The sequence below is a fragment of the Mesoplodon bidens genome (assembly GCF_964165515.1).
Source record: "Mesoplodon bidens genome assembly, chromosome: 2".
Lineage (NCBI taxonomy): Eukaryota > Metazoa > Chordata > Mammalia > Artiodactyla > Ziphiidae > Mesoplodon > Mesoplodon bidens.
Genome location: NC_138177.1, coordinates 2,305,255 through 2,327,106, shown reverse-complemented (window position 1 = coordinate 2,327,106; position 21,852 = coordinate 2,305,255). Strand labels below are relative to the sequence as shown.

At 61.6% G+C, this 21,852-nt stretch overlaps 1 protein-coding gene across 4 annotated transcripts; it reads left to right on the top strand.

The window, feature by feature from the left end:
- The first annotated feature begins 204 nt into the window (after nt 1–204).
- INAVA (innate immunity activator) lies at nt 205–21,180 on the top strand. 4 transcript variants are annotated; one of them, XM_081225419.1, is made up of 10 exons: nt 205–444; nt 7,695–7,843; nt 8,649–8,773; nt 9,164–9,280; nt 9,854–10,070; nt 14,234–14,287; nt 15,144–15,324; nt 15,502–15,660; nt 17,478–18,078; nt 19,531–21,180. In XM_081225419.1, exons 1-10 carry the CDS (start codon nt 284–286, stop codon nt 19,621–19,623), a joined length of 1,857 nt encoding a protein of 618 aa, XP_081081545.1. In that variant the 5' UTR covers nt 205–283; the 3' UTR covers nt 19,624–21,180. The 4 variants fall into 4 exon arrangements, with proteins under 4 accessions (XP_081081545.1, XP_081081546.1, XP_081081547.1 ...); XM_081225420.1 differs by lacking the exon at nt 205–444 and adding an exon at nt 5,703–5,782; XM_081225421.1 differs by lacking the exon at nt 205–444 and adding an exon at nt 5,708–5,777.
- Nucleotides 21,181–21,852: the final 672 nt, after the last annotated feature.

Genomic DNA, 21,852 nt, shown 5'->3' with positions numbered 1-21,852 from the left:
GCCCGGGTCCGGGAGGAGCCTCCCCCGCCGGGCCGCGGGAAGTGGCGGCGCGGGGGGGGTCCCGCCGCGCGCGCGTCCGGAAGCGGGAAGAGGGGGCCGGCCTCGCCCCGCGCCCGGGTCCCCGCGGGACGCCCACCCCCGCGGGCACCTCCCCGCCCCGACGCGCGGCCCCGCCCCGGCTCCCGGATCGGACTCCCGGGTCCCTTCCTGCGTCTTTCCCCTCTTTCCTCTGGGCCTTGGTACGCCCCAGGGGACAGATGTCTTGGGATCTTTAACATTTGGGATGCTGCAAATGCCGAAGTTAAATGAAATACCTCCGGGGAGGGGAGGCCGGGAGGAGTCGTGGGGGGAGGAGAGCTGGCCTGGACGAGCAGGTCCCGAGGCTGCGAGGCGCGCGCTGGGGGCGCGGGGGCAGGCGGGCGGCGAGGGATCTCCATGGGACAGGTAAGGGGGAGCGCCGGGGCGCGACGCGGGAGCCGGGGGGATCGAGCCCCTAACCCACGGTCTTCCGCCTTAGAGGAGGGGGCCCCTGCGGGGAATGGGGGGAATTTGCCGGGGGGTGGGAATTCCGAGTTCCTACCGAAAATGCATGTTTCCGTCTCCTCGACCTTTCTCCTCCGACCTTCCCCACGCCTGTGGATCCCCTGGCAGGTTCCGGGAAGGCAGACAAAAGGAGCCGAGTCTCGGGCCGCCTGGACGCGGAGGGCGCGGTGGGGGAGGGGAGCAGGGTGGACCGGACAAAGGGGCTTTTTGAGGAGAGCCTAGAGGTCTGATTCCAGGGCGCATTCCAGGCCGTCGCGGAGTCCCCTGTCCCAGCCCGCTCCACCATCGCTCGCTGGAGGCGAGCACCTTTCCCACTGGGAAGGGAGGAGAGGGGAAAGAAAACAGTTTAAGGAACCATCTCCCGCCCCCCTCGCCTGGAGGGTCCCGGGGTATTTCCCTCCTTTCTCTTTTCACTGTTTTGGCTCGAGCAGCCGACCATTGGCTCCTTAATTGTTTAAGTGAAATTGTAGGAGCGCCTGAGACTCTTCTTTGCTGGGTGCTGGTTGGGGCGTCAGGTCGGGCCCTTGCTTTGACTTCCGATCTCATGTATCACAGGAAACTTAAAGGAGGAACTTAAAAAAAAAATAATGGAGAGTGGATGGATGCAGGAGGTGCAAGAGTTCTCTGATTCAGGACTTTTCCTTAGGAGATGAAAACCCTAAAGAGATGCAGTGTTTTTCCTTCTTTCAAAGGTCAGATTCCAAGTGTGTGGGGAAACCCCACTTCCTCACCAACTGGTGGTCTTGGTGATGATGCTGTGGAGTTGGGGTTTGGGGCACTGGCTGGGAGCAGGGGGCGGAACCCCACCTTCTCAGCAGGCCTCTGGAATGCCCACTCTGGATAGTTTGAATTGAAGGGCATGGCGGCCAGGGAGATCCATGGCCTTGGGGTTCTTGGGAGAGTTGGTTGGCTGGTCCCACTCCAAGCCTCAGATTCTGCTGGGCTGGGAAAAGCTGCATGTGAAATTGAGGGAGCAAGGGGTCTTTCAGGATCCCAGAGGATCAACGCGGAGATTGGTCGGTCCTCCGTCCTTCTCTCCCTGAGCTCAGAGATGGGGGTGGTTACCTGAGGGCGGGATTCTTAACGGGGTCCATGGGCACCCAAGCATCTGTGGATAGCATTCAGAGGGTCGTGTACTCGGATGGGAAGGGTTTATTTTTCACTAACCTTTACTGAAATTTAGCATTGCCTTGAAACCATTGGTAGTACCTGTGATTTGCCATTAATAGACACCACAGAGGGCTTCATATCACAGTGCAGTTGTGATAGCTGTCTTGAAACCTGGTTTACCATCGGTCATGAAACATCGTTTACCATCGTCATTGCCACGGAATTGCCCACTACTAGATCCTGTTTAATGTTAATTAAGATACATATATAGATTACTATGTTTTACTGTTTTTAGAACTGTATTTAATATAATCCATTATCTTAGTGATTCTCTTCATCTTATTTTATGCATTAAAACATATGCTATGAGTTGATTCTAGAAACTTCCATCACTCCCCCACCCCTGGAGCTGGGGGATGGGCAAGGTGGAGGCTGGGTGCCAGCTTCAGAGTCAACTCCTCTGTTTGTTGTGGGAAGACTGGGACAAACCTGTAGGGGGGAAGGGAAGGGCTGCCGGCTCTTTGGGAGACCCAGAGTAGGCCCTCCAGCACAGGGGGGCTGTCCCCTGTTGGGGCCCCTCAGCCTCAGCCTAGGGAAAGAAGGGGGTGGTCAGCCTGGAGGGCTCAGGGCTCACATTGTTTGGACAGAGGGTGTGCACAGGAATGTGAGGGGAGATGGGTGTGTGTGCAGGGGGAGTGAGGAGACTGCCTGTCTTGGTGACACAGCTCCACAGAAGGTGGTTGAGGGGGGTGACTTCCTCTGTCATCCCTGCCCCGGGGGCTGGGGCTGAGGAGGTGATCTAGGGGCTGGGGAGGTGGTCTTTGGGGCTGGGGAAGTGGTCTTTGGGGCTGGGGAGGTGATCCAGGGGCTGGGGACGTGGACTAGGGGCTGGGAAGGTGGTCTACGGGCTGGGGAGGTGGTCTAGGGGCTTGGGAGGTGGATTAGGGGCTGGCGAAGTGGTCTTTGGGGCTGGGGATGTGTTCCAGGGGCTGGGGAAGTGGTCTTTGGGGCTGGGGACGTGGACTAGGGGCTGGGGAGGTGGTCTTTGGGGCTGGGGAGGTGACAAAGGGCTGGGGAGGTGGTCTTGGGGCTGGGGAAGTGGTCTTGGGGCTGGGGAGGTGGTCTTGTTGATGGAGAGGTGGTCTTTGGGGCTGGGGATGTGGTCTAGGGGCTGGGGAGGTGGTCTTTGGGGTTGGGAAGTGGTCTAGGGGCTGGGGAGGTTGTCTTTTTGCTGGAGGGGTGGTCTTTGGGGCTGGGGAGGTGGTCTTTGGGGTTGGGAAGTGGTGTAGGGGCTGGGGAGGTTGTCTTTTTGCTGGGGGGTGGTCTAGGGTCTGGGGAAGTGGTCTTGGGGCTCGGGATGTGGTCTAGTGGCTGGGGAGGTGGGCCTGGGGCTGAGGGGTGGTCTAGGGGCTGGGGAGGTGGTCTAGGGGCTGGGGAGTTGGTCTTGGGGCTGGGGAGGTGGTCTAGGGGCTCAGGATGTGATCTAGGGGCTGGGGAGGTGGGCCTGGGGCTGGGGGTGGTCTAGGGGCTGGGGAGGTGGTCTAGGGGCTGGGGAGTTGGTCTTGGGGCTGGGGAGGTGGTCTAGGGGCTGCGGATGTGGATTAGGGGCTGAGGAGGTGGTCCTGTGGCTGGGGAGGTTGTCTAGGGGCTGGGGAGTTGGTCTAGGGGCTGGGGGTGGTCTAGGGGCTGGGGAGGTGGTCTAGGGGCTGGGGAGTTGGTCCAGGGGCTGGAGAGGTGGTCTAGGGGCCTGGGAGGTGGTCTAGGGGCCTGGGAGATGGTCTTGGGGATGGGGAGGTGGTCTAGGGCCTGGGGAGGTGGTCTAGAGGCTGGGGAGGTGGTCTTTGGGGCTGGGGAAGTGGTCTTGGGGCTGGTGAGGTGGTCTAGGGGCTGGGGACGTGGTCTTGGTGCTGGGGAGGTGGACTAGGGGCTGCGGAGGTGGTCTTGCAGCTCAGGATGTGGTCTAGGGGCTGCGGAGGTGGTCTTGGGGCTCGGGATGTGGTCTAGAGGCAGGGGAGGTGGTCTTTGGACCTGTGGAGGTCGTCTTTGGGGCTGGGGATGTTGTCTAGTTGCTGGGGAGGGGGTCTTTGGGGATGGGGTGGTGGACTAGGAGCTGGGGAGGTGGTCTAGGGGCTGCGGAGGTGGTTTTGCATCTGGGGAGGTGGTGTTTGGGGATGGGGTGGTGGTCTTGGGGCTGGGGAGGTAGTCTTTTGGGCTGTGGAGGTGATCTTTGGGGCTGGGGAGGTGGTCTACAGCCTCAGGAGGTGGTCTTGGGGCTGGGGAGGTGGTCTTGGGGATGGGCAGGTGGTCTAGGGGCTGGCGAGGTCATCTTGGGCTTGGGGGAGGGGAGCAATTGGAGACTTGTGAATGCTGGAATCCCAAGGTGAGGGGCGTGGTGAGAAAAGGAGGTGGCGTTAAGCCTTGAGTGGTCTCCTTTGTGTGCAGCACTGTCTGTTTTCTTGCATCCTGGTGATGGGTACCAGTGTCTTTGGCCCTTGCTTCCCCCAGTGAAACAGGCTGAATTGCAAACTGTTGGTTTTGCTTGGAGGTCAGTGGCGCGGAGACCCAGAGGCTCATTTCTTGTAGGGAACAAGTTCCAATTTGGTCTCTGGCCCCCGGTGGTTGGCGAGTGAGCTTAGACCCCGGGGTCCCAGTGGCCCTCCTGCGGACTAGGGAGAGGACTGGGGTCCAGGTCAATGCGCCCTGGGCCCTGTGGAGGGATGGTTGTAAATGATAAACAGGGAGGTGGCGGCCATTATGGTCCTGGAGGGAAATGTGTGTGATCACAGCAGCCTGGCCTGTTCTGGGCCCCCAGAGCCGCCCCGTGTGGAGCTCTGGGGTCACAGCCCGGCCCGGGAGTTTCTAATCTGATCTGGCCTTGGCCCCGCTTCAGGGTCTGGGGAGCAGGGACCCTCCTTGTCAGCGTCTAGGTTTCTCACTGGACCCTCCTTGTCAGCATGTAGGTTTCTCGCTGGTGCTCCCCACGCGCCAGAACCTTCGCCCGCTCTGGGCGCTGCGCGGAGCCGGAATCTGGGGCGTTGGGCGGCTCAGCACAGGGCACGGGGGCCCTTGAGGCCGTGAAGCCCTGATCCCCGCTGCCTTCTTCTGAGGTTCCTACAAGGGGAGCCCCTTTCTCCCGCCCCCTGCGGCCCCCGGAAGTGCAGAGGCCCGGGCTGCCTGTGGGGCAGGATTTGTTCTGGGAAGGGCTTGCTCACCCGCTCCGCCCTCTGACTCAAGTCGGAACAAGTAACCTGGCTCCCCTGGCCGGGCAGCCTGGGAGGGACACAGGCGGGACCAGGGGAGGGACAGCCACCGGCCCTCGGCGTGAGGGGCGGAACCTGGTCAGAGAGCACAGGGTGGCCTGGGACACCCTGAGGAGACATGCCAGGCCCCTCGGTCCCCTGACTTGGGACCAGGGGGCGTTTCCCGGACTCCTGGACTAAGAGCTGGAAGCAGGTGAGGGCGGGGCAGCTGGAGCGGGTCTTTGGGTCGAGGGCAAGCCGGCCTAGGGGTGGGGGGCCCAGCAGTGGCCGTCAGCCGCAGGGCACAGGGGTGATGGGGGGTGATGGTGGGCTCGGATGAGGACCCGGCGCTGTAGTTCCGAGGCTGCAGTTTCCACGGGCGCGGGGAAGGCTGGGACGAGAGAGTCCCAGGGCCTCTCTTTGGGGCCACACTTGTGACGGGACAGGGTCCCCGTGGCTCAGCCGGAGGGAAAGTGCACGGCGCTCTCCTTCCTCCCCTCCTGTCCTCCTCTGCCTTTTCCTGGGGACGTCGTTGCATTCGTTCGCTTGTTCTCTGTTCTCTGGGGTGGAGGGACGGGGCTTGCCACCTGGGGCTGCGGGTCTGGAGGGCACGGAGGGGTTCCCATGCGGAGGGGCGGGGATGTTCCCGGAACTGCCTTTATCTGAAAGCCATGCCTTCAACACCCACGGGAGCCTGCGGCCCCTGGGACAGGGTCCCCGACGCCGGAGGGCCACCTCCGGAGGGGCAGACGCGCGGGCTGCACATGTGTGGGTCCTTCCTGCTCAGCCTGGCGCTCTCCAGATTCAGTATGGGGACTGGCCGGGGCCCCAGGTACCGTCCAGTTTTCACCGTGCCTGTGAGGACGGGAGGCCCAGCCAGCTGAGGTGAGGTGAGCTCCCCTAAGATCATACAGGTGACGGCAGGATCCAGGCTGGGATCTGGGGCCTCCAACCTCCGGTCCGCGCCCTCTGCCCTACTTGGAGCAGGCCTGCCCCCGAGCCTGGCCAGAGGGAGGAAGGAGCTGAGGGGGCCGTTCTGCCGGGCCACCCCTCGGTCCCCGCAATTCCTGCTCACTCTGCAACAGGCATGAGAGCAGGGCTGAGTTGTCAGAGCTTCCCAAGGCAACTCCTTAATGGTTAATAATTAATTAGTAAGTGTGAGTAATTGATGGCTCCCCTCCCACGTCACCCCCTCCCTCGTCCAAGCAGACGTGCTAGGACGGCCTTGCTTCCTGGCTCTGGCGGGGCCCTGCCCCTGGCTGCTGGGGGTGCCCACAGGCTGCCCAGGGCTCTGCAGCAGGCGGCGGGGGAGCTGCCTGTCCTCTGTCCGGCTCCATCCCCGGGAGGGATGAGGGTTTGGGAGGGTGGACCAGGCAGAGCTAACTCACACCAAGTACCCTGGTCTCGGTTCCCAGAACATGTGGCCAGGCTCTCTCCTTGGCATCTTTGCAAAGGCCCCATATAAACTGTAAAAAAAAAAAAAAAAATCCTACCCTCCACTCCCTAGACTTCCTTGGAGAACTGAAACTCCAAAGTGCAGGTACCTATTGTTTTCAGGGCGAGGTTTTTAACTGAGGCCCAAGGTGCTCTGATAGGCTGTGCTGTTTATGGAGGTCTGTAAAGCTGTCCATGGGCAGAGAGGTGCTCCTGGGGCCTGGCCGTCAGCGGTCCCTCCGCCAGGGGCCTGGCTGCGGGCTCAGCTTCTCTCCCACTGGCTGAGGAGCCCACCTCCCCCACCCAGCAGTGGTGCCCTGAGGAGAAGCAGGATAAGCTCCAGACAGAGACTCCGAAGGACTTTTGGCTGACTCAGGGAGGAGGTGGCTGGGCTTTCCTTCCAGGCCTCCTGCCTGGGCCCCGCCCGCGCTCCCCACTCTGGTTCTAGCCAGCCGCCGCCAGGCCCCGGCCAGTTGGGACCCTGAGCAGGGGTGCAGACTTGGCGAGGAGAGAGGGGGCGCCAGCGGGTGCGGCTGGGGTGACTGCTGCCGGCAGACGCACACCTGGAACTCTACCTGAGCTGCACACGTGCGCCCAGCCCGGGCAAGCAGAGTGGCCGTGGTCTCCTTCCCACCTTCGGGCAGCTTCGGCTCTGGTCACCCCTCCAGGCCCGGCAGCACGCGCCCAACACACACGCACGTGCGCGCCGCCTCGCTCCCGGCTATGGGGTGTGGGGTCCGGGCCCCCTCCCCTTCGAGGGGCCTCCCAGGCATAGCTGGTGGCCCGGGAGTTGGCTCACGGCTTTGGGCACCTGCCCTCGGGTGGACCGCCTGGTGCAGACAGACAGCAGGCAGCCTGGGCTGTGGGCCTCGGGACAGGGCCTGGCTGAGTGCCCAGTGCCCTCACCCACGGGGGGCGGCGGGATGGGTCTCGGGCTGAGGACCGTCAGCCGCGCCTCCCTCCTGGCACAGACGTTTCCCCTCCCTCCTCTCCTTCCCTTCCTCCTTGACTTGTCCTCCCACCTTTTTCTTGTCCCCTCCTTTTCATCCTCTCTTTGCTCCTGTCCTCATGGTCTTTCTCCCCAGTGTCGTGGTCCCTGTGGCCACCACTGCTGTCAACCCCTGGGCTTGGAGGCCTCTCTGGGAAGGAGGCGGCAGGGGGCCAGGCTGGGCCCAGGGCAGGTGTGCTGGAGAGGCCCACAGAGCCTTCTGTCCGCAGCGCCCCTAGCACTGACACCCCCATCCCAGACTCACTCCCTTGGAAGCACGGGCCTCACGCCACATCTCCCGCCCTCACCCTCCTGACTCAACAGCTCTGTTTGGAGGCAAGGGGATTTACATGTATCATTTTTTGTTGTTCTTTTAACAGCTGGGGAAACTCCAGGCCACCTGCACATCCTGGCCCAGGCTGGGAAGGGTGTCGGCCCCTCCTCCTCTGTGGCCCCTCCTCCCAGAAGTCCACCATGGACAGCAAGGATGAGGTCAGCGACACCGACAGCGGCGTCATCCTGCAGTCTGGTGAGGGCTTCGGGCCCCCTGACCCCACCAACTCCTCGAGCCCCAGGCTCCAGGCCCAGCCAGGCTGAGGGGCCCAAGCGGGGCGCGGGAGGGAGGCCACTGTGCGGCGAAGGGGGGTGCAGACCCTGGAAGGGCTGAGAGTTTTCCTCCCGGGGTGGGGGTCTGGCCTGGAGTGTCGATCCTATCTGAACAGCTACCTGCCGTGTTCAGCTCTGGCCCCATGATTCCTAAGAAGCTGAAAACTCTTACCTGGTTCCCGTAAAGGGGCTGTGGCTCAGGTTGGCCCGAGCTGGTGGGCTGGTTTGGACAGAGGGAGAAGAGGCACGTGCAGTGTGTGTGTGTGTGTGTGAGTATGTGTATGTGTGCATGTGTGTGTATATGTGTGTGTGTGAGAGTGCATGTGTGAGTGTATGTGAGTGTATGTGTGTGTATGTTTGTGTGTGTGTGTGTGTGTGTGAGAGAGAGAGAGAGAGAGAAGGAGGAAGAGGAGGAGCAGACAAGGAAGAAGGCACCTGCCGCGGGTGGCGGCTGGGAAGGGACGGGCGGGGAGGACGGGGCTCTGACCGCAGCCTGGCCCCCACCGCACACGGCCGAGGGGCAGCCCGTTCCTCCGAGCCGTAACGGTGCCGTCGGGCCGCCGGGGGACATGCCGTCTTTCGGGTGTGACACGGCCTGCTGTGGCAGCCGGCCTGCAGCCTGAGCGGGCGTGAGGCCGTCTGAGCGCGCGTGTGCACCATCAGCCCAGGGAGCGTCCTGCGGCGCCCGGGACAGGCTCCCCTGAGCGTGCGCCCCTGCCCCGCCGCAGGCCCCGACAGCCCGGTGGCCCCCGCGAAGGAGCTGACCCACGCTGTGCGCAAGCAGCAGAGGGCCCTGGAGGAGCGGCTGGAGGCCTGCCTGGAGGAGCTGAGGAGGATCTGCCTGCGGGAAGCGGTGAGGCTGGGCCCCTGCTGCACACAAGCGCGGGCTTAACCCCAGGGGCTGGAGCCGCGTGCTGGGCTGTGGGTGCCGAGGAATGGGAGCCCCAGTCCTGAGAGACTTCCGGGGGTCAGACGGGGCACCGGGTGGCACAGCAAGGGGACAGCTCTCCCTGGCAGGGCCCAGGCATATGGCCGGGCAGAGGAGGGGCTGCAGGGAGGTGCCAGGCCAGGGCAGATCCCCAGACGAGGGACAGCCCTGGACGCTGGGACGCGCGGAGGTGGTCAGGGGCCTCTGGGGAAGGGCGGACACAGGTCACCCAGGGCCCGCCGGACGGGCTGTTCCTGCTCGGCCAAGGGCTGGGTAGGTGGAGAGCGGCTTGGCATGAACTCACTTCCCCCGCAGGAGCTGACGGGCATCTTGCCCGCAGAGTACCCCTTCAGGCCGGGGGAGAAGGCCCCCAAGGTCCGCCGCAGGATCGGAGCCGCTTACAAACTGGACGAGTGGGCCTTGCACAGAGAGGTGAGGCGCTGCAGGGCGCCGTCCCTGCTCCCCGAGGCTGGCGGCCGCGGTCCCCAGGCCTTGCTTCTCCTCTGCAGGGGTCTCTGCTCTAGCATCACACAGCTCGGGCCGCTTGGCCCCGCGTGGACGAGGGGCACCCGCCAACGTGTAGCCCACGTGGCCTCAGGGAAGCCGTGCCAGCGCCGGAACCGGGAGGGCTGGGCCCTCAAGGGAGGCCATGGGGCTCAGTCCCCTGTGGGCAGAAGGCCAGCCGAGAGCGCAGCTGGCCCGGAGAGGCAGTGGCCTGTGCGGACAGGTCACTCCGGCTCCTGGGACCGTCCTCCCCTTTCTCAGCACGGGAGGGGGGCCGTGGGGTGGCTTGGGCCCTTGGGTCCCTCCCCGTGGTGTGACGGGTGGCTCGTCTGCCCGGTCCCCCCGGTGGGGGGGAAGTGTCCACCTCAGTCCCTCCCCGCCTGGCTCGGGGTCAGGCTGCTGCGTGGGTCCCGGGCCAGTGGCTCGGGGGCCTGGGCCCTGGACGCCGCCGTCTGCTGGGGGTCTGGGCCGTTCGGTGTCGCTCACTGCATCCTCCCCCAGGACCCACTGAGCAGCCTGGAGAGGGAGCTGGCCCTGCAGCTGCAGATTGCGGAGGCCGCGCGGCGCCTGTGCCGGGAGGGGAACCTGGGCCGCCAGGCACGCCGGCAGCGGAAGCACGCGGTGCAGCAGGAAGAGAAGAAGCTGCGGGACCTGCAGCGCTGCCTGGGGGAGTGGCAGCGAGGCAACGGGGCCCCTGCCGCCCTGGCCCCAGGCCCAGGTGAGCAGCAGCTGGTCCCAGACCCATCTGGTCCCAGACCCATCCGTCCCGTCGTAGGGGGAAACCTGCTTCCCTGGTCCGCCCCACCCCATCCTGACCCGTGGCAACCCCACAAGCCTCAGCCCAGTCATCGCCCTTCCCCTGAGACCCTCCCCATTTCCTTAGAAAACAACCCACTCCTCCCTCGAAATCCACGCCCTGCAGGAGACCTCCCGGACCCCAGGCTGACCTCAGCTTATCTCGAGGGCTTGTCCAGCCCTTCTGATCCCAGGCCCACAGGGCAGGTGGTCCTGTGAGCTCAGCCGAGGGCCCGCATTCTGTGCATATCTGCTCGCTGAACTGCTGCAGGGCCCATGGCTGCCGGTGGATGCTCTGGTGAAGTCCACACCCATCGTCCCTGAAGTATCTAGAACCACCCAGTTAGGACTAGGGCCCCGCGCTCTGTTCTCTAGTTACTGTGCCTCTTAGTCTAGTCCCTGAGCCCGGGGGCCAGCGCCCACTGACTGTGCGGCATCTAATGAGTCGTCCAGGCCCAGGTATCAGTGGACATCATGCGTCCAGGCCGGTTCCTCTTCCAGCAAGTGGTTCTGGGCCCTTGCGTGTGGCTTTTTCTTTCTCCTGACCCGAGCCCAACTTGTCAGGTCAGTCCTTGGAGGCCTCCCTTCAGTTCTGGTCCCAGGGCATGGGGCTCGCCCTCCCCCAGGCCTCTCCTGGGTCCCAGGCCTCCCGTGCATGTGAGGGAGCTGGCACAGGGAGTTGGGCCCTGGGCTGAGCTGGATTTGGGGCCTCCACCTGGGCTGCCCAGCTCCCACCCCTACCCCTCAGGTCAGTTTTGTGCCAAGGCCGCCTCCTGCCCCGGTTGGGCACGTGGCCTCTAATTTAGGGTGAGTCCAGACGCCTCCCAGGTCCTCCCCGGCAGCCAGCAGTGAAGGATGAGGGAGGAGCTGACCCAGTAACCCCGGGCGACAGGGGGACCCAGGCAGGACGGCCGACCCCCTGGCCGACCGGCTCCAGTGGAGAGGGGCCTCCGTCCCCCTCCGTTCCTGACAGGGCCCAGGATGCCACCTCCCCTTGAAAGGCAGCTGCTGACTTGGACACGGAAGCCCCTGAGGGCTCGTTGCTGTCCTGGTGTCAGGGGGCCGGGGGACTGTGCCCCATCTGTGTGTCTCAGCCGCTCTTGTGTCCCGTCTGGCCTCACACCGCCCTGTGGGCTCCTCTGACTACAGGCCTGCGGTGTGGGGTGGTGGACGGTGTGGGGCTGTGGCTCTGCTGCTATCATTGCGACGATGAGGCTGCTTGTTGGTAGTGGGGAGCAAGCCAGGACACGCCTGGGGCTTGGCCAACCATCCCCGGGACGGGGCACGTAGTCCAGGGGAAATAGAGCTGTGGGGAAGGGGCCTGGCCATGCGACTGCTTTCACCCTCCTGATCAGAGAGGCAGGCTTGCTCTCCACCTGCAGCCCTGGCCTGACCAGGCGAGGTCCTGGGTCTAATGTCCTGTCCTGACCAGGCGAGGTCCTGGGTCTGATGTCTTGTGTTGATGAGGACTGAGGTCCTGCGTCTAGTGTCCTGTGTCGATGAGGCCTGAGGTCCTGGTTGCAATGTCTTCTCCTGGGAGCCCAGGAGGAGGTGGCTCTAGACGGGTAATTCCTGCTCTTGGCTCATCTGCCCAGCTGGGCTCGCCCTGAGAGCAGGAAGTAGAGAGGGATTAATAATTAACTAGCAATAAAGATGTATGAAAAAATAATTAGTAGCTGAAAGGTGTTTTGAATTAAAGAGGAAAAAAAAAGCAAACAAACTAACCAAAAAAAAGTTAGAAAAATCCACCCACCCTCTTGGTCTCCGCCCAAAGGTTACTCAATTTGGAACCTAATTATACCAGGTGACAAGTCATTAGCTTGTCCTCTGCAGGTGGTGGGGAGCGGTCAGCTGCGGGACTAATTGACCACAGGGAGCCTGATGAGAAATGTCCCCCAGCACCGAGCTGATGTAACAGGTGCTCAGGACGTATTTGTTGATTAAGCAGCACCCGTGCTGGCAACGCTGGTAGAAGTTCTTCCATGATGAAATGTTCCAGATCTGTGCTGTCCAATATGGCAGGCACTCACTGCATGGGACTGTTGAGCACTTGGATTGTGACCCGTGTGGCTGAGGAACTAAAGTTTTAATTTAATTTAATTTAAAATAGCCACATGCGGCTAGTGGCTGCCGCACTGGATGGTGCAGCCTTTGAGGATGCCCAGCGTTTGTGAGTATGGCCTCTGCCTGGGGTGTCCCCCTGCCGCTGCTGGGCCGAGGGCCGGGCGGAGTTCAGCAGGGCTGTGGGGCAGCGTGGCCAAGACAGTGAGCAGCCCTCATGAACCACCTGTGATTAAACAGCCGGGGGTGATGGCTGTCTTCCCAGACCACATATTCAAACCCAAAACACATGACTATACCCAGCCCCCGACCCCGGCATCCCTGGACCGTGACAGTAACAGTCCCACAATTTCTTCAAGTTGACATTTGTGAAAAATAAACATCTCGGTTCCCCAGCTTTTTGTAAAAGATCAGAGGCTGGGAACCAGCATTAGGTAAGAGTCTCCCCAGTTGAACCTTAAAGCACAGGCTGGTGTGAGCTGAGCGAAGCCCGGGCTGCTCCGTGGGCAGCTGACCCTGCATGGTTTACAAACTGCTCCGTCTGTGTAAAGGTTCTGTTTCATTTAAATTGAGCAAGCGTTGACAAAATTCTGTAAAGGTCCAGGGAGTAAATGTTTTAGGCTCGTGGGCCATGTGGTCTCAGTCATTACTACTCAGCTTGGCCATCGTATCATGAAAGCAGCCAGACATTACGTAAACAAACCCATAGTTGTGTTTCAATACAACTTTATTTATAAAAGCAGCCAGGAAAAAAAAAATGTTTTAAAGGGACTTCGCTGGTGATCCAGTGGTTAAGACTCTGCTTCAACTGCAGGGGGCACGGGTCAGGGAACTAAGATACTGCATGCCTCGCGGTGTGGCCAAAAAAAAAAGGCAGCCAGTTAACTGGATTTGTCCCACAGGCCTGCCACCAGCCAATCCCTGTTATAGAGGATTTTCGGATGGCTGGAATCTGAATCTACTTTTCTTAGAATTTTCTGGTTAATGACCTCTGCATGAAAGGCCAGCTAACAGGAGAGCCCATAAATGGTGGTGGTGAAGAGTCAGGCTCTGGTCGGACTGTCTGGGAGTGAACCTGACTCAGCCACCTTCCGGCGGTTTGACCTAAGCTATGTTACCAGCTCCTCCAAGCCTCTGTGTCCTGAGCTGCTACATGGAGATGGTAATCTTACCTTACACGGTTGTTATGAGGGTCACGTGAATTCATGTATATAAGGCACTTAGAAAAGCCCGAGAGAAATGATTAGCTATTGTTAGTTTGCCCTCATCCGTGTTCTCAAATGTAGTTGAAAATGCTTTGTGAGTTCCATCCGGGTCATGTTAGGTGTAGACCGAGTATCTGAGGTTTCAGTGTTTTAAGGACAATGGCAAATCTGAGTCCTCCGACTTCCTGGGTCCCGGCGCAGACTGCTGCTGCCCGTGCAGAAGGGCCACCCGCCACGGCCTCAGGTGGCTGTCCTGTCACCAGGGAAGGACCTTCCCGACCCAGACGGCCAGACTCTCACTCGAGTTGTGAGACCCCACGACCCCACAGCTGCGGTTCCCAGTCTCACTGCTCTTGATGCTGGGAATGCAGGGGTTCTCAGATCTGGGGGGCTTGAGTTGTATTTATGGTATCAGAAGACTATACAAAAGTGAGCAAAAATCTCTTTACCCCAGGGGCCTTCCGAAGTGACTCTTTGCCTTCCCCTCCACTGCCTGGAAACCCTGCCAGAGGAAGGCCTGCCTTTTTTTTTTTTTTTTTAAATAGATGGGGAAACAGAGGCCCAGAGCATTAAAATGGCTTATTCGAGGTTACAAAGCTAATGGCAGAGCCAGGATTAAAATGGAGTTTCCTGTCTCCTCACTCCTATTTACTGATTTTTATTTTCTCCTTCCAAGTGATAAATTCACACCTAGCACAGTACTGGACACACGGTTAGGGATGCCGTCTGGAAGGGGGCGGGGCAGCTGCTCAGCACTGCGGATGCCCCAGCTCTGCGGGGGCATCTCCTCACCTCCTCCTCTCTCCTTTGGCCTCCCCAGAGCTCGGCGCCTCAGATGACAGCTCCCTGTTGGACGGGCTGCTCCGTGAGGAAGGTGAGAGGGCGGTTTAGGGGCTGTTGTGAGCGCTGGGCTCCTCCGCGAAAACTCGGGGCTTGGGCGGCGTTTGCTGTGAGTTCTCAGCAAGCTAAAGGAGGTGGGAGCCGGGCTGGGCTCAGCGTCCGCTCCGCCGGGGATGCCGATGCCTGTGCGCCCTGTGCATGGGTGAGAGGGGGGATGTGCTGACGCTTTGCTGGTCCAGGTGCTCAGTCATCGTGACCGGGAGGGGAAGGTGAATCCAGCAGAGCCTTGGGCCCCGGGCCTCCCTGCCTCTGCCTGGGACTTAGCCTTTACTTCAATACCCACCCGTCAGAGCCTCAGCCATCGGGCCACGGTCATTGCCCTTTGTGAAAACAGGGTAGCACTGAGGGAGAAACCACAAGTTCATAGATTGAGAACCCTGGTGACAAACCCTAACGATGCTGAGGGGTCAAGGTGGACCAAGAGGGTGGTGAGGTCCTGCCCAGGGGAAGGCCCAGGCCAGTAAGGAAACAGCACACGTGGGCACAGCGTGAGAGGAAAAATAGGGAAACAGGAGGTTAGCTGCAGACCTGGCATCAGGAGTAAAGGTTAGAAAGGGGAGTCATGTGAGCCAGGAGAGTCAATCTGGGGAGGCTTCCTGTAGGAGGCAGGTATAAAATGGAGCTGTAAGGTGTAAGTCTGAAAGGAGAATAAAGTGTTTAGAAGCATCTGGGCCCAGAGCCATGGCCTGGCACAGCCGGACCAGCAGCCACGGGAGGGCGAGCCAGGCGCAGGCCACGGAGGTTCTAGTTGGGCGGGTTCCCCCCACCCCACTGCCCTCCCGGGCTTCCTTCACCTGCAGAGGCATCTCAAGTGCCAAAACCTCCCCCAGAGTCCCCAGATGCGCCTTCCCGCCCTCTCCCGCCCCAAACCCTCGAGGGGCTGCAGCCAGCAGGCCTTGACACGGGGGGCCTGGAGCGGGCGCCCATCCAGAACAGCCCCTGGAAGGAGACAAGCCTGGACCACCCCTACGAGAAGCCCAGGAAGTCTTCCGATCCCGGAAGCGAGTCCAGGTCAGGAGGGGGAAAGGGAGGGCCAGGAGCAGGCGGGATATGGGGGGGGTGCACAGCGCAGGAGACCCCCATCCTGCGTGTGATGGTGGGAGGCGTGAGTCCAACCCTCTGCACACCGGAGCCCCTGGATGGAGGCATTCCTGCTGCTGACCTGTCTCCAATCCCTCCAATCTCCAGCAGCCCAGCCAGCACCCCGCAGGATGGGCCCAGCACCCCCAGCCCTGCCTCCTGCTACGTGGTCCCCATCCGCAATGTTCCCGAGCAGCGGCAGGGCCGCATCAGTGCCCCGGCCACCCCTGAGATGCAGGGCAGGAGGGGCCAGTCACAGCCCCTGAGGTAAGAGACAGGCCACCCCAGTAATGCAGGGGGTGAGACCCACCATTGAGAATTTACGTTCGGAGGGTGGTGGCTTCCAGAATTATGTGGGACACCCGTGGGTGACACATGGCTTGTGCAGTGGCTTCTCCTTGGGATCTTTTCTTAAGCACCTCTCAATAGAGGCTGCGCCCCAACCAGCAAAGCCAAGGGCGAGTCACTTGTGAAGCAAGGTGTTTTCTTCCAAAGACTCTGGTTTTGTCTCTGCACAACCGGATTCCACTTTTCTCCCTGTCCCTGCAGACTCTCCTGCGGGAGCAGGAGTGTATCTTAGAAGATACTTTTGCAGTTGTCTGTGATTGTTTTATTATTGGTCTCTTGACGATGGACGGGTCACGTTTTCAACTGACATATAGTTGATTCTCATTACTTGGGTAGTTATGTCCTGTGAAGTGCAAACGCTGAACCACTGCTCCTGGGGACACACAGGGTTACAGCTTCTGGTCACAACGTGTCTGTAAACTGATCAATACGTAACCTTGTTTTATGGGGTTTCTGTTTAAAGACACCTTATCTAATACGTACCATCGACTCATTAACATTGAACTCAGGGCCAACAGCCCTAGATCTCACGCCTGAACGAAGCTCATCTAACACGTTATTTTCTCCGTAAATCACGTCCCAGCTTCCTTGAGCTCAGGACACCAGACGGTCCTGCAGCACCAGCTTTGGGGCCATTTTAAACACTGAAATCACCAACAAAACGCACAAAAATATGAAAAGCATGATACTAAATAGACTGTGGGAATAGTATGAGAGCTGAACCCAGAACTCAGAGCCTCAGCTGGGAAAGCCTGCTGGGCAACTCAGAATTTTCACCTGCGTGTGTCCACACATGACCACAAAAGCGCCGGGAGTGTTGATTTTGAGGCCACAAATCAATTTGAGCAGCAGGTGAATCTGCAAATACAGAACCCATGAATAATGAGAATCCACTAAATGCTCCTTTCCAAGTTCCCTGTTTGGTGCTTGTTTCGGTGACCGAGTTATGACAGGCAGTGTCGGCCACACCGTCCGACAGCCCAGGGTACCTTCAGGACGTTGCTGGGTTCTTCCGTCAGGTTAACTTTGCTTCTGGGCAGCGCTGGGCTGGAGTCCAGCAATGCATTTTATAGTTTACATACTGGGGGGCCTTTTTTACACACAGGGCCTTTGTGCAGATTAGTGAAAGGCGCCCCCTCTGGACGGACAGGCCCGCTCCCGGGGTGCTGGCAGAGGGAGGCTGGATTCCAGCCCCGCTGGCTGTCCGGAGCTGGTGCCCTGGGCAGGGCCACCTGCGTGCGGCCACCCTGTCCTAGTCGGCTGGGGCTGCCGTACAGAGCAGCGCAGCTGGACAGAAACCACCGCCTCCAGACTGAGAGGCGGCAAGTCCAGGATGCAGGTGCCCCAGGGCGGTTTCTCCTGAGGCCTCTGCCCTTGGCTGTAGAGGGGCCCGCCCTCTCCTCCCTTCATGTGGTTGTGACCTCGGGGCGGGCCACACGCCAGCTTCACGCCTTCACCTCGGATGCTTGATGGTGTCGCCCGTTCAGATTGTGTGGATGAAATGCCACTGGACGCCCCGCACCTGAGATGGCTAAGAACAGGAGCCAGCTGTGGCCTCCGTGACCCAAACCCCAGCGTGCAGTGGAGCAGTGGTGTGGGGTGCAGGAGGGGCGTGTAGGGTGCGCCGGGCCAGGAGGCGGTGCGCACGTGGGGAGGCGTGGCCGAGGCCGCGCATGCGCAATGCATTCCCCGCGGCCCAGGCAGGGCTGGCTCAGCGCCCCCTCTTCTCTCCATAGGACCGACCACTTCCGCACAGGCCCCGACGGTAGGGGTCGCAGCGCCCTCCCACGCCGCCGCCCCACTTACTACACGGTGACGGCACCCGCGCCCATGCCGTGCCCCGCCTGCCACTCGTGCTCCGAGGACAGCGGCTCCGACGCCTCCAGCCTGTCGCACCCGACGCCGCCCGGCAGCAGCAGCCCCGACATCTCCTTCCTGCGGCCACTGTCCCCGCCCGCGCCGCCCCGGCCGCGCGTGCCCCGCGGCCCCCGACTCCGGCCTCCCCCCGCCTGCCTGAGGGCCGCGCGCTACCTGGTGCTGGCCGAGGGCCGCCCGCCGCCCGGCCAGTGGGGCGAGTGGGGCCCGGGCCGTGGCGAGGACGCGGCCGCCCCGCGCTGGCAGCGCCCACTGCCCGCCCACGGCCGCGTGGCCCGGACGCCCTCGCTGCGCGACAGCCCCGCGGGCCGCGGGCTCAGCAAGGCGGCCGTGTCCGAGGAGCTCAAGTCGTGGCACGAGCGGGCCCGGCTCCGGAGCTCACGCCCCCACTCGCTGGACCGCCAGGGGGCTTTCCGCGTGCGCAGCCTGCCGCCTGGCGCCGAAAGCTTCGCACGCACACAGGTACGCGCACGGGTCCGGCCCTCCCAGGTCCCGTGATCCGGCAGCGGGGCGCAGGCGCAGATCCTGCAGTACGGTGGCCGGGCAGCTTTCAGCTCGGAGAAATGGGCCCCAGAGCGTTTCCTCGCGGCTCTGGAAGGCTACCAGGAAGACTCCCCTGGGGGCCTCCTAAGTTGGCCTGCATGTTTTGTTCTAGAGCGCGTGTCCACGTGCGCCAGTGGAGGTGACCCTCCCAGACACCTAAGACCTTTTTTCCTAATGGCTCCACCGATGATCTACAAAACAGATAGGCCTCTATTTATAACCATAAGGCCAATCCACATCACCCCCCAGTCTCCCGACTTGAGCGCCCAGGACTGAGGGAGAGTCTGGCAGTGTGTATGCAGGAGCCAGAACCTGTGACTGCCTGTCAGCCAGCTCCCGCCCCCCACCCAGCTGAGAAACAGGGTGGCTGATGGCTAAGTGCGCAGGCCCCGGTTCAAGTCTCAGCCCTGCCAGCGCTGGGCAGGTTTATTAACTCCTCTGATCCTCTGTCACTCTTTCTGTAAAATGGGAGTCTTAAAGGACCCATCACAGAGGGGCAGTAAGAACTTTAAATGAGTTACTAGGTGTGAAATGATTAGCGCAATGCATAGTAAGTACTAATACGTAGTGTTATTATCACCTGGGGCCCCCGAGGTCAGGGACCGAGTTGGTGGGCAGCATATAGGTGGAGCGCCCCGACACGAGGTAGCACGGCCACCCTGATTTCTGTGCCCAGTTTTTTCTTTCTGGAAGAGGGGGACCGTGCCTGAGCTTTTTTTTTTTTTTGGCTGCATGGCATGTGTGATCTTGGTTTCCCGACCAGGGATCGGACCCATGCCCCCTGCATTGGGAGCGCTGAGTCTTAACCGCTGGACCACCAGGGAAGTGCTGAGTGAGCCTTTCTTTACTCTTGCTCCCTGGTAAGGAGGCCTCTGCAGGGGGTGTGCTCCAGGAGTCCCCAACAGGCTGCCTCTTTGAGACCCAAGATTCTGGCAGGGCCCAGCTGCACCTCCCTCCCCCGCCCCCAGTTCTCTGGGCTGCAGCTGGCATCCTGGGCCTGGCAGCACCCTGGCCGCAGTCCCAGGCCGCACCCTCCAGCTGACGTGCCTTTCCATGCCTGCGAGATTGGACCTGTCCTTGGCCCGGGCCCAGCCCAGCCCAACCTGCCAGACGGGGAGGGTGATGAGAAGTGAGCTGGGTGGGGGTGGGGGTGGAGCAAAGGTCAGGGTGCCTGTCACACCCCAAAGAAAGCTGGAGTGGAAATGGACAAGGGCACAGAGAGCCTGCTGGGGAGGCAAGGGCTGAGTGGCTGTGCCGGTGCTGCCACTGGTCAGCGTCCTTAAGGGACAAGGATGGTGTGGCCGGGCTTGCTGTCCTGATGTCTCTACCTGCTTTGTTCACCCACCTCTCCTTTACCCCTGGCCCGGGCAGGTGCCCACCGTGTGTGTGCTCCGGAGATCGCCTGAGGGGGCCCCCGTGCAAGTGTTTGTACCTGAGAATGGGGAGATCATCAGCCAGGTGTGACCCTGGGCTCCGGACACCGCAGCCGGCTGGCCGAAGAGACTGCTTCCCAGCGGGGCTGGGGCTGAGACCGCCCACCCTTGAAGCCCTCTTCGGCACCCCTCCCCCATCGCAGGTCGATGACCTGGAGCTGAGACTTTTTTTTTTTACCAGTTTTTGTTCAGAAGCTCTGGCCTAAGGATTTATATTTGTGGTTTGTCCCCAAGATCCCTGTAATATGACAATGCTTTATTCCCCAGAGACAGGCCTACCGGACTTGAGGCCTTGCCTCTGACTAACAGCATCTGTCTCCGTGTGCAAGACATGTGGTAGGGGACACATCCCCAGAGAACAGCCCCTGGCCCTCCTGCCCCACTGCTGCTGGGGGCTGCACCTCTATGCCCCATTTCCCAGCTCTCAGGCTGCAGGGGTGCCCGGGCTGGGGGCGAGTCCTCCCCTCTATAATGTGCTCTGTGATGCACGCACCAAGAGCTAGGTTAAAGGTCAGTGTGTCCTGGCGGAGTCTTGTCTTCCTGGGCCCTGCTCTTTTCCTGACTCCGTGACTTCCTTGTAGGGGCCCCTGTCACTGTGTGCGCCCTTGTCCTGAGGCTCCCAGCATCGACCCAGACCCAGGAGCCTTGGGTTGGAGGCCTCCAGATTGGAGCATCAGGAGGCCCTGGCCAGGAGCTGACCACCTTCTCTGGGCCTCTTGAGGGCTTGCAGGCCACCCCCCGTTCTTCTGATGTCTTTTCGTCATCATCCTAAAAACGAGCGCTTTACACGTGCTTTTGGGGGCGCCCCCTGCGGCGCGTTCCCAGGGCCAGGGGTGTCAGTGCTCCTTCCCGCACTCGGCTGTGCTTCTGCCCTGAGACCGGATTTCCTTGAAGGAGGGCAAGTCCTTGTTTTTACAGGCATGGGGACACCCGCCTTGCAGGGTGTTAATGAATCATCCTAGTGCTGAGACTTGAGGCCTGGAAGCTGGCCGTGCTAAGACCGTCCGTGGTCCCGGGCTGTCATCCTTGGGCCTTTGCTGCCGGGTCAGATCCCCGAATAGGGGTCCTGCTCCCAGGAGAGAGCGGCTGAGCTGAGGCTGGGAGGGGCTGGACGCACCAAGCGCTGATCTTCCCCACGTGGCGCCCTCTGTCTGTAGGACAGGGGCTACAGAGACAGCTCGAGGCTCTGAGAACTTTGAAGCCTGACCCAGACGAGGCACAGTTCTCCCACTGCCCGGGGCAGGGGGGCCCGGCTGAGGGGTCGCGAGAGGGAGGGGCCTGAGGGGAAGCCTGCATCTCTGTGCTCCTGGCCCGCAGCATCCTGGCTCTGGGTGCACCTGCCCCGTCGTGTTGACTTTGGGCGCTGTTCCGTTGCGGTGGGTGTCTGAGCCCGTTGCCCGCGGGCACAGCCTCTGCCCCCCGCCTCCCCGGGTCCTCGCGGAGTGCGCCCTCCATGCCTGCGAGTCCTTCGCGTTAACTTACTGGTCCTGTGTGATGCCTGGTGCACCTGAGAAGTGGCTGTGTCCTCGGCTGTGGGGCTGGAGCGGTGGGGTTTCCGTCCCAGATAGTCCAATAAAGTTTGTCTTTGTGAGGCCGAGCTGGTGAGGAAGGTTCTTTTGTGCTGAATTTCCCGAGCAGAGGGTCTGGCCAGGTCCCTGGGGGGCGGTGGCAGGGAGGTCTGGCTGTGGTGGGGGGAAGCTTTCTGCATCCCCGGGCAGGATGGAAGCAGGAGTTGAAGCTCCTTGGTCCCCCTACGCCCAGGGCCCGAGGAGCTGGGCTCTGGGGGTCCCTCCCTGAGAAGGACCCAGGGCCGCGGCAGCCCCTGGGGGTCCTGAGACTGTGCTCAGTGATGGGAGGGGCTGAGCCGCCTCGGAGGCGTTCTGGGGGGAGAAACCCCCTCTTCTCCAAAGCTGGATGAGGTCAGGGGCCGGGGGGCACTGCCCAGGCCACCACCGGGTGGGGCGGGCAGCTCGCATGGGCTACCTCCATGCCTGCCCTGCAGGGGCCGCTCTGGAACCCAGCGCGGCGCCCCCTGGAACCTCGATGCCCAGGACGGGCGTGGGCCCCAGAGCTGAGGCACCAAGTGTCAGGTGAGGCGTCCAGCAGCCCCGGGGCAGGGTGTGAGGCTGGGCAGATGCCCATGGGTGGGCTGGCCGCACTGTGTCCTCTGCCTGCCCTGGGCTCCAGGGACTGCGGCTTTGGGGGCCAGGGTGCTCCATTCTGGGGTGGGCTCTGAGGGGACACAGCCCAGGGTCTCTGG

What these genes read in the sequence shown, in the direction of transcription:
- INAVA (XM_081225419.1), top strand. Translation starts at nt 284, where the DNA reads ATGCTGCAAATGCCGAAGTTAAATGAAATACCTCCGGGGAGGGGAGGC. An exon ending in GAGGGATCTCCATGGGACAG is followed by an intron (nt 445 to 7,694) that starts GTAAGGGGGAGC and finishes TTCTTTTAACAG; the next exon opens with CTGGGGAAACTCCAGGCCAC. An exon ending in AAAGCTTCGCACGCACACAG is followed by an intron (nt 18,079 to 19,530) that starts GTACGCGCACGG and finishes TGGCCCGGGCAG; the next exon opens with GTGCCCACCGTGTGTGTGCT.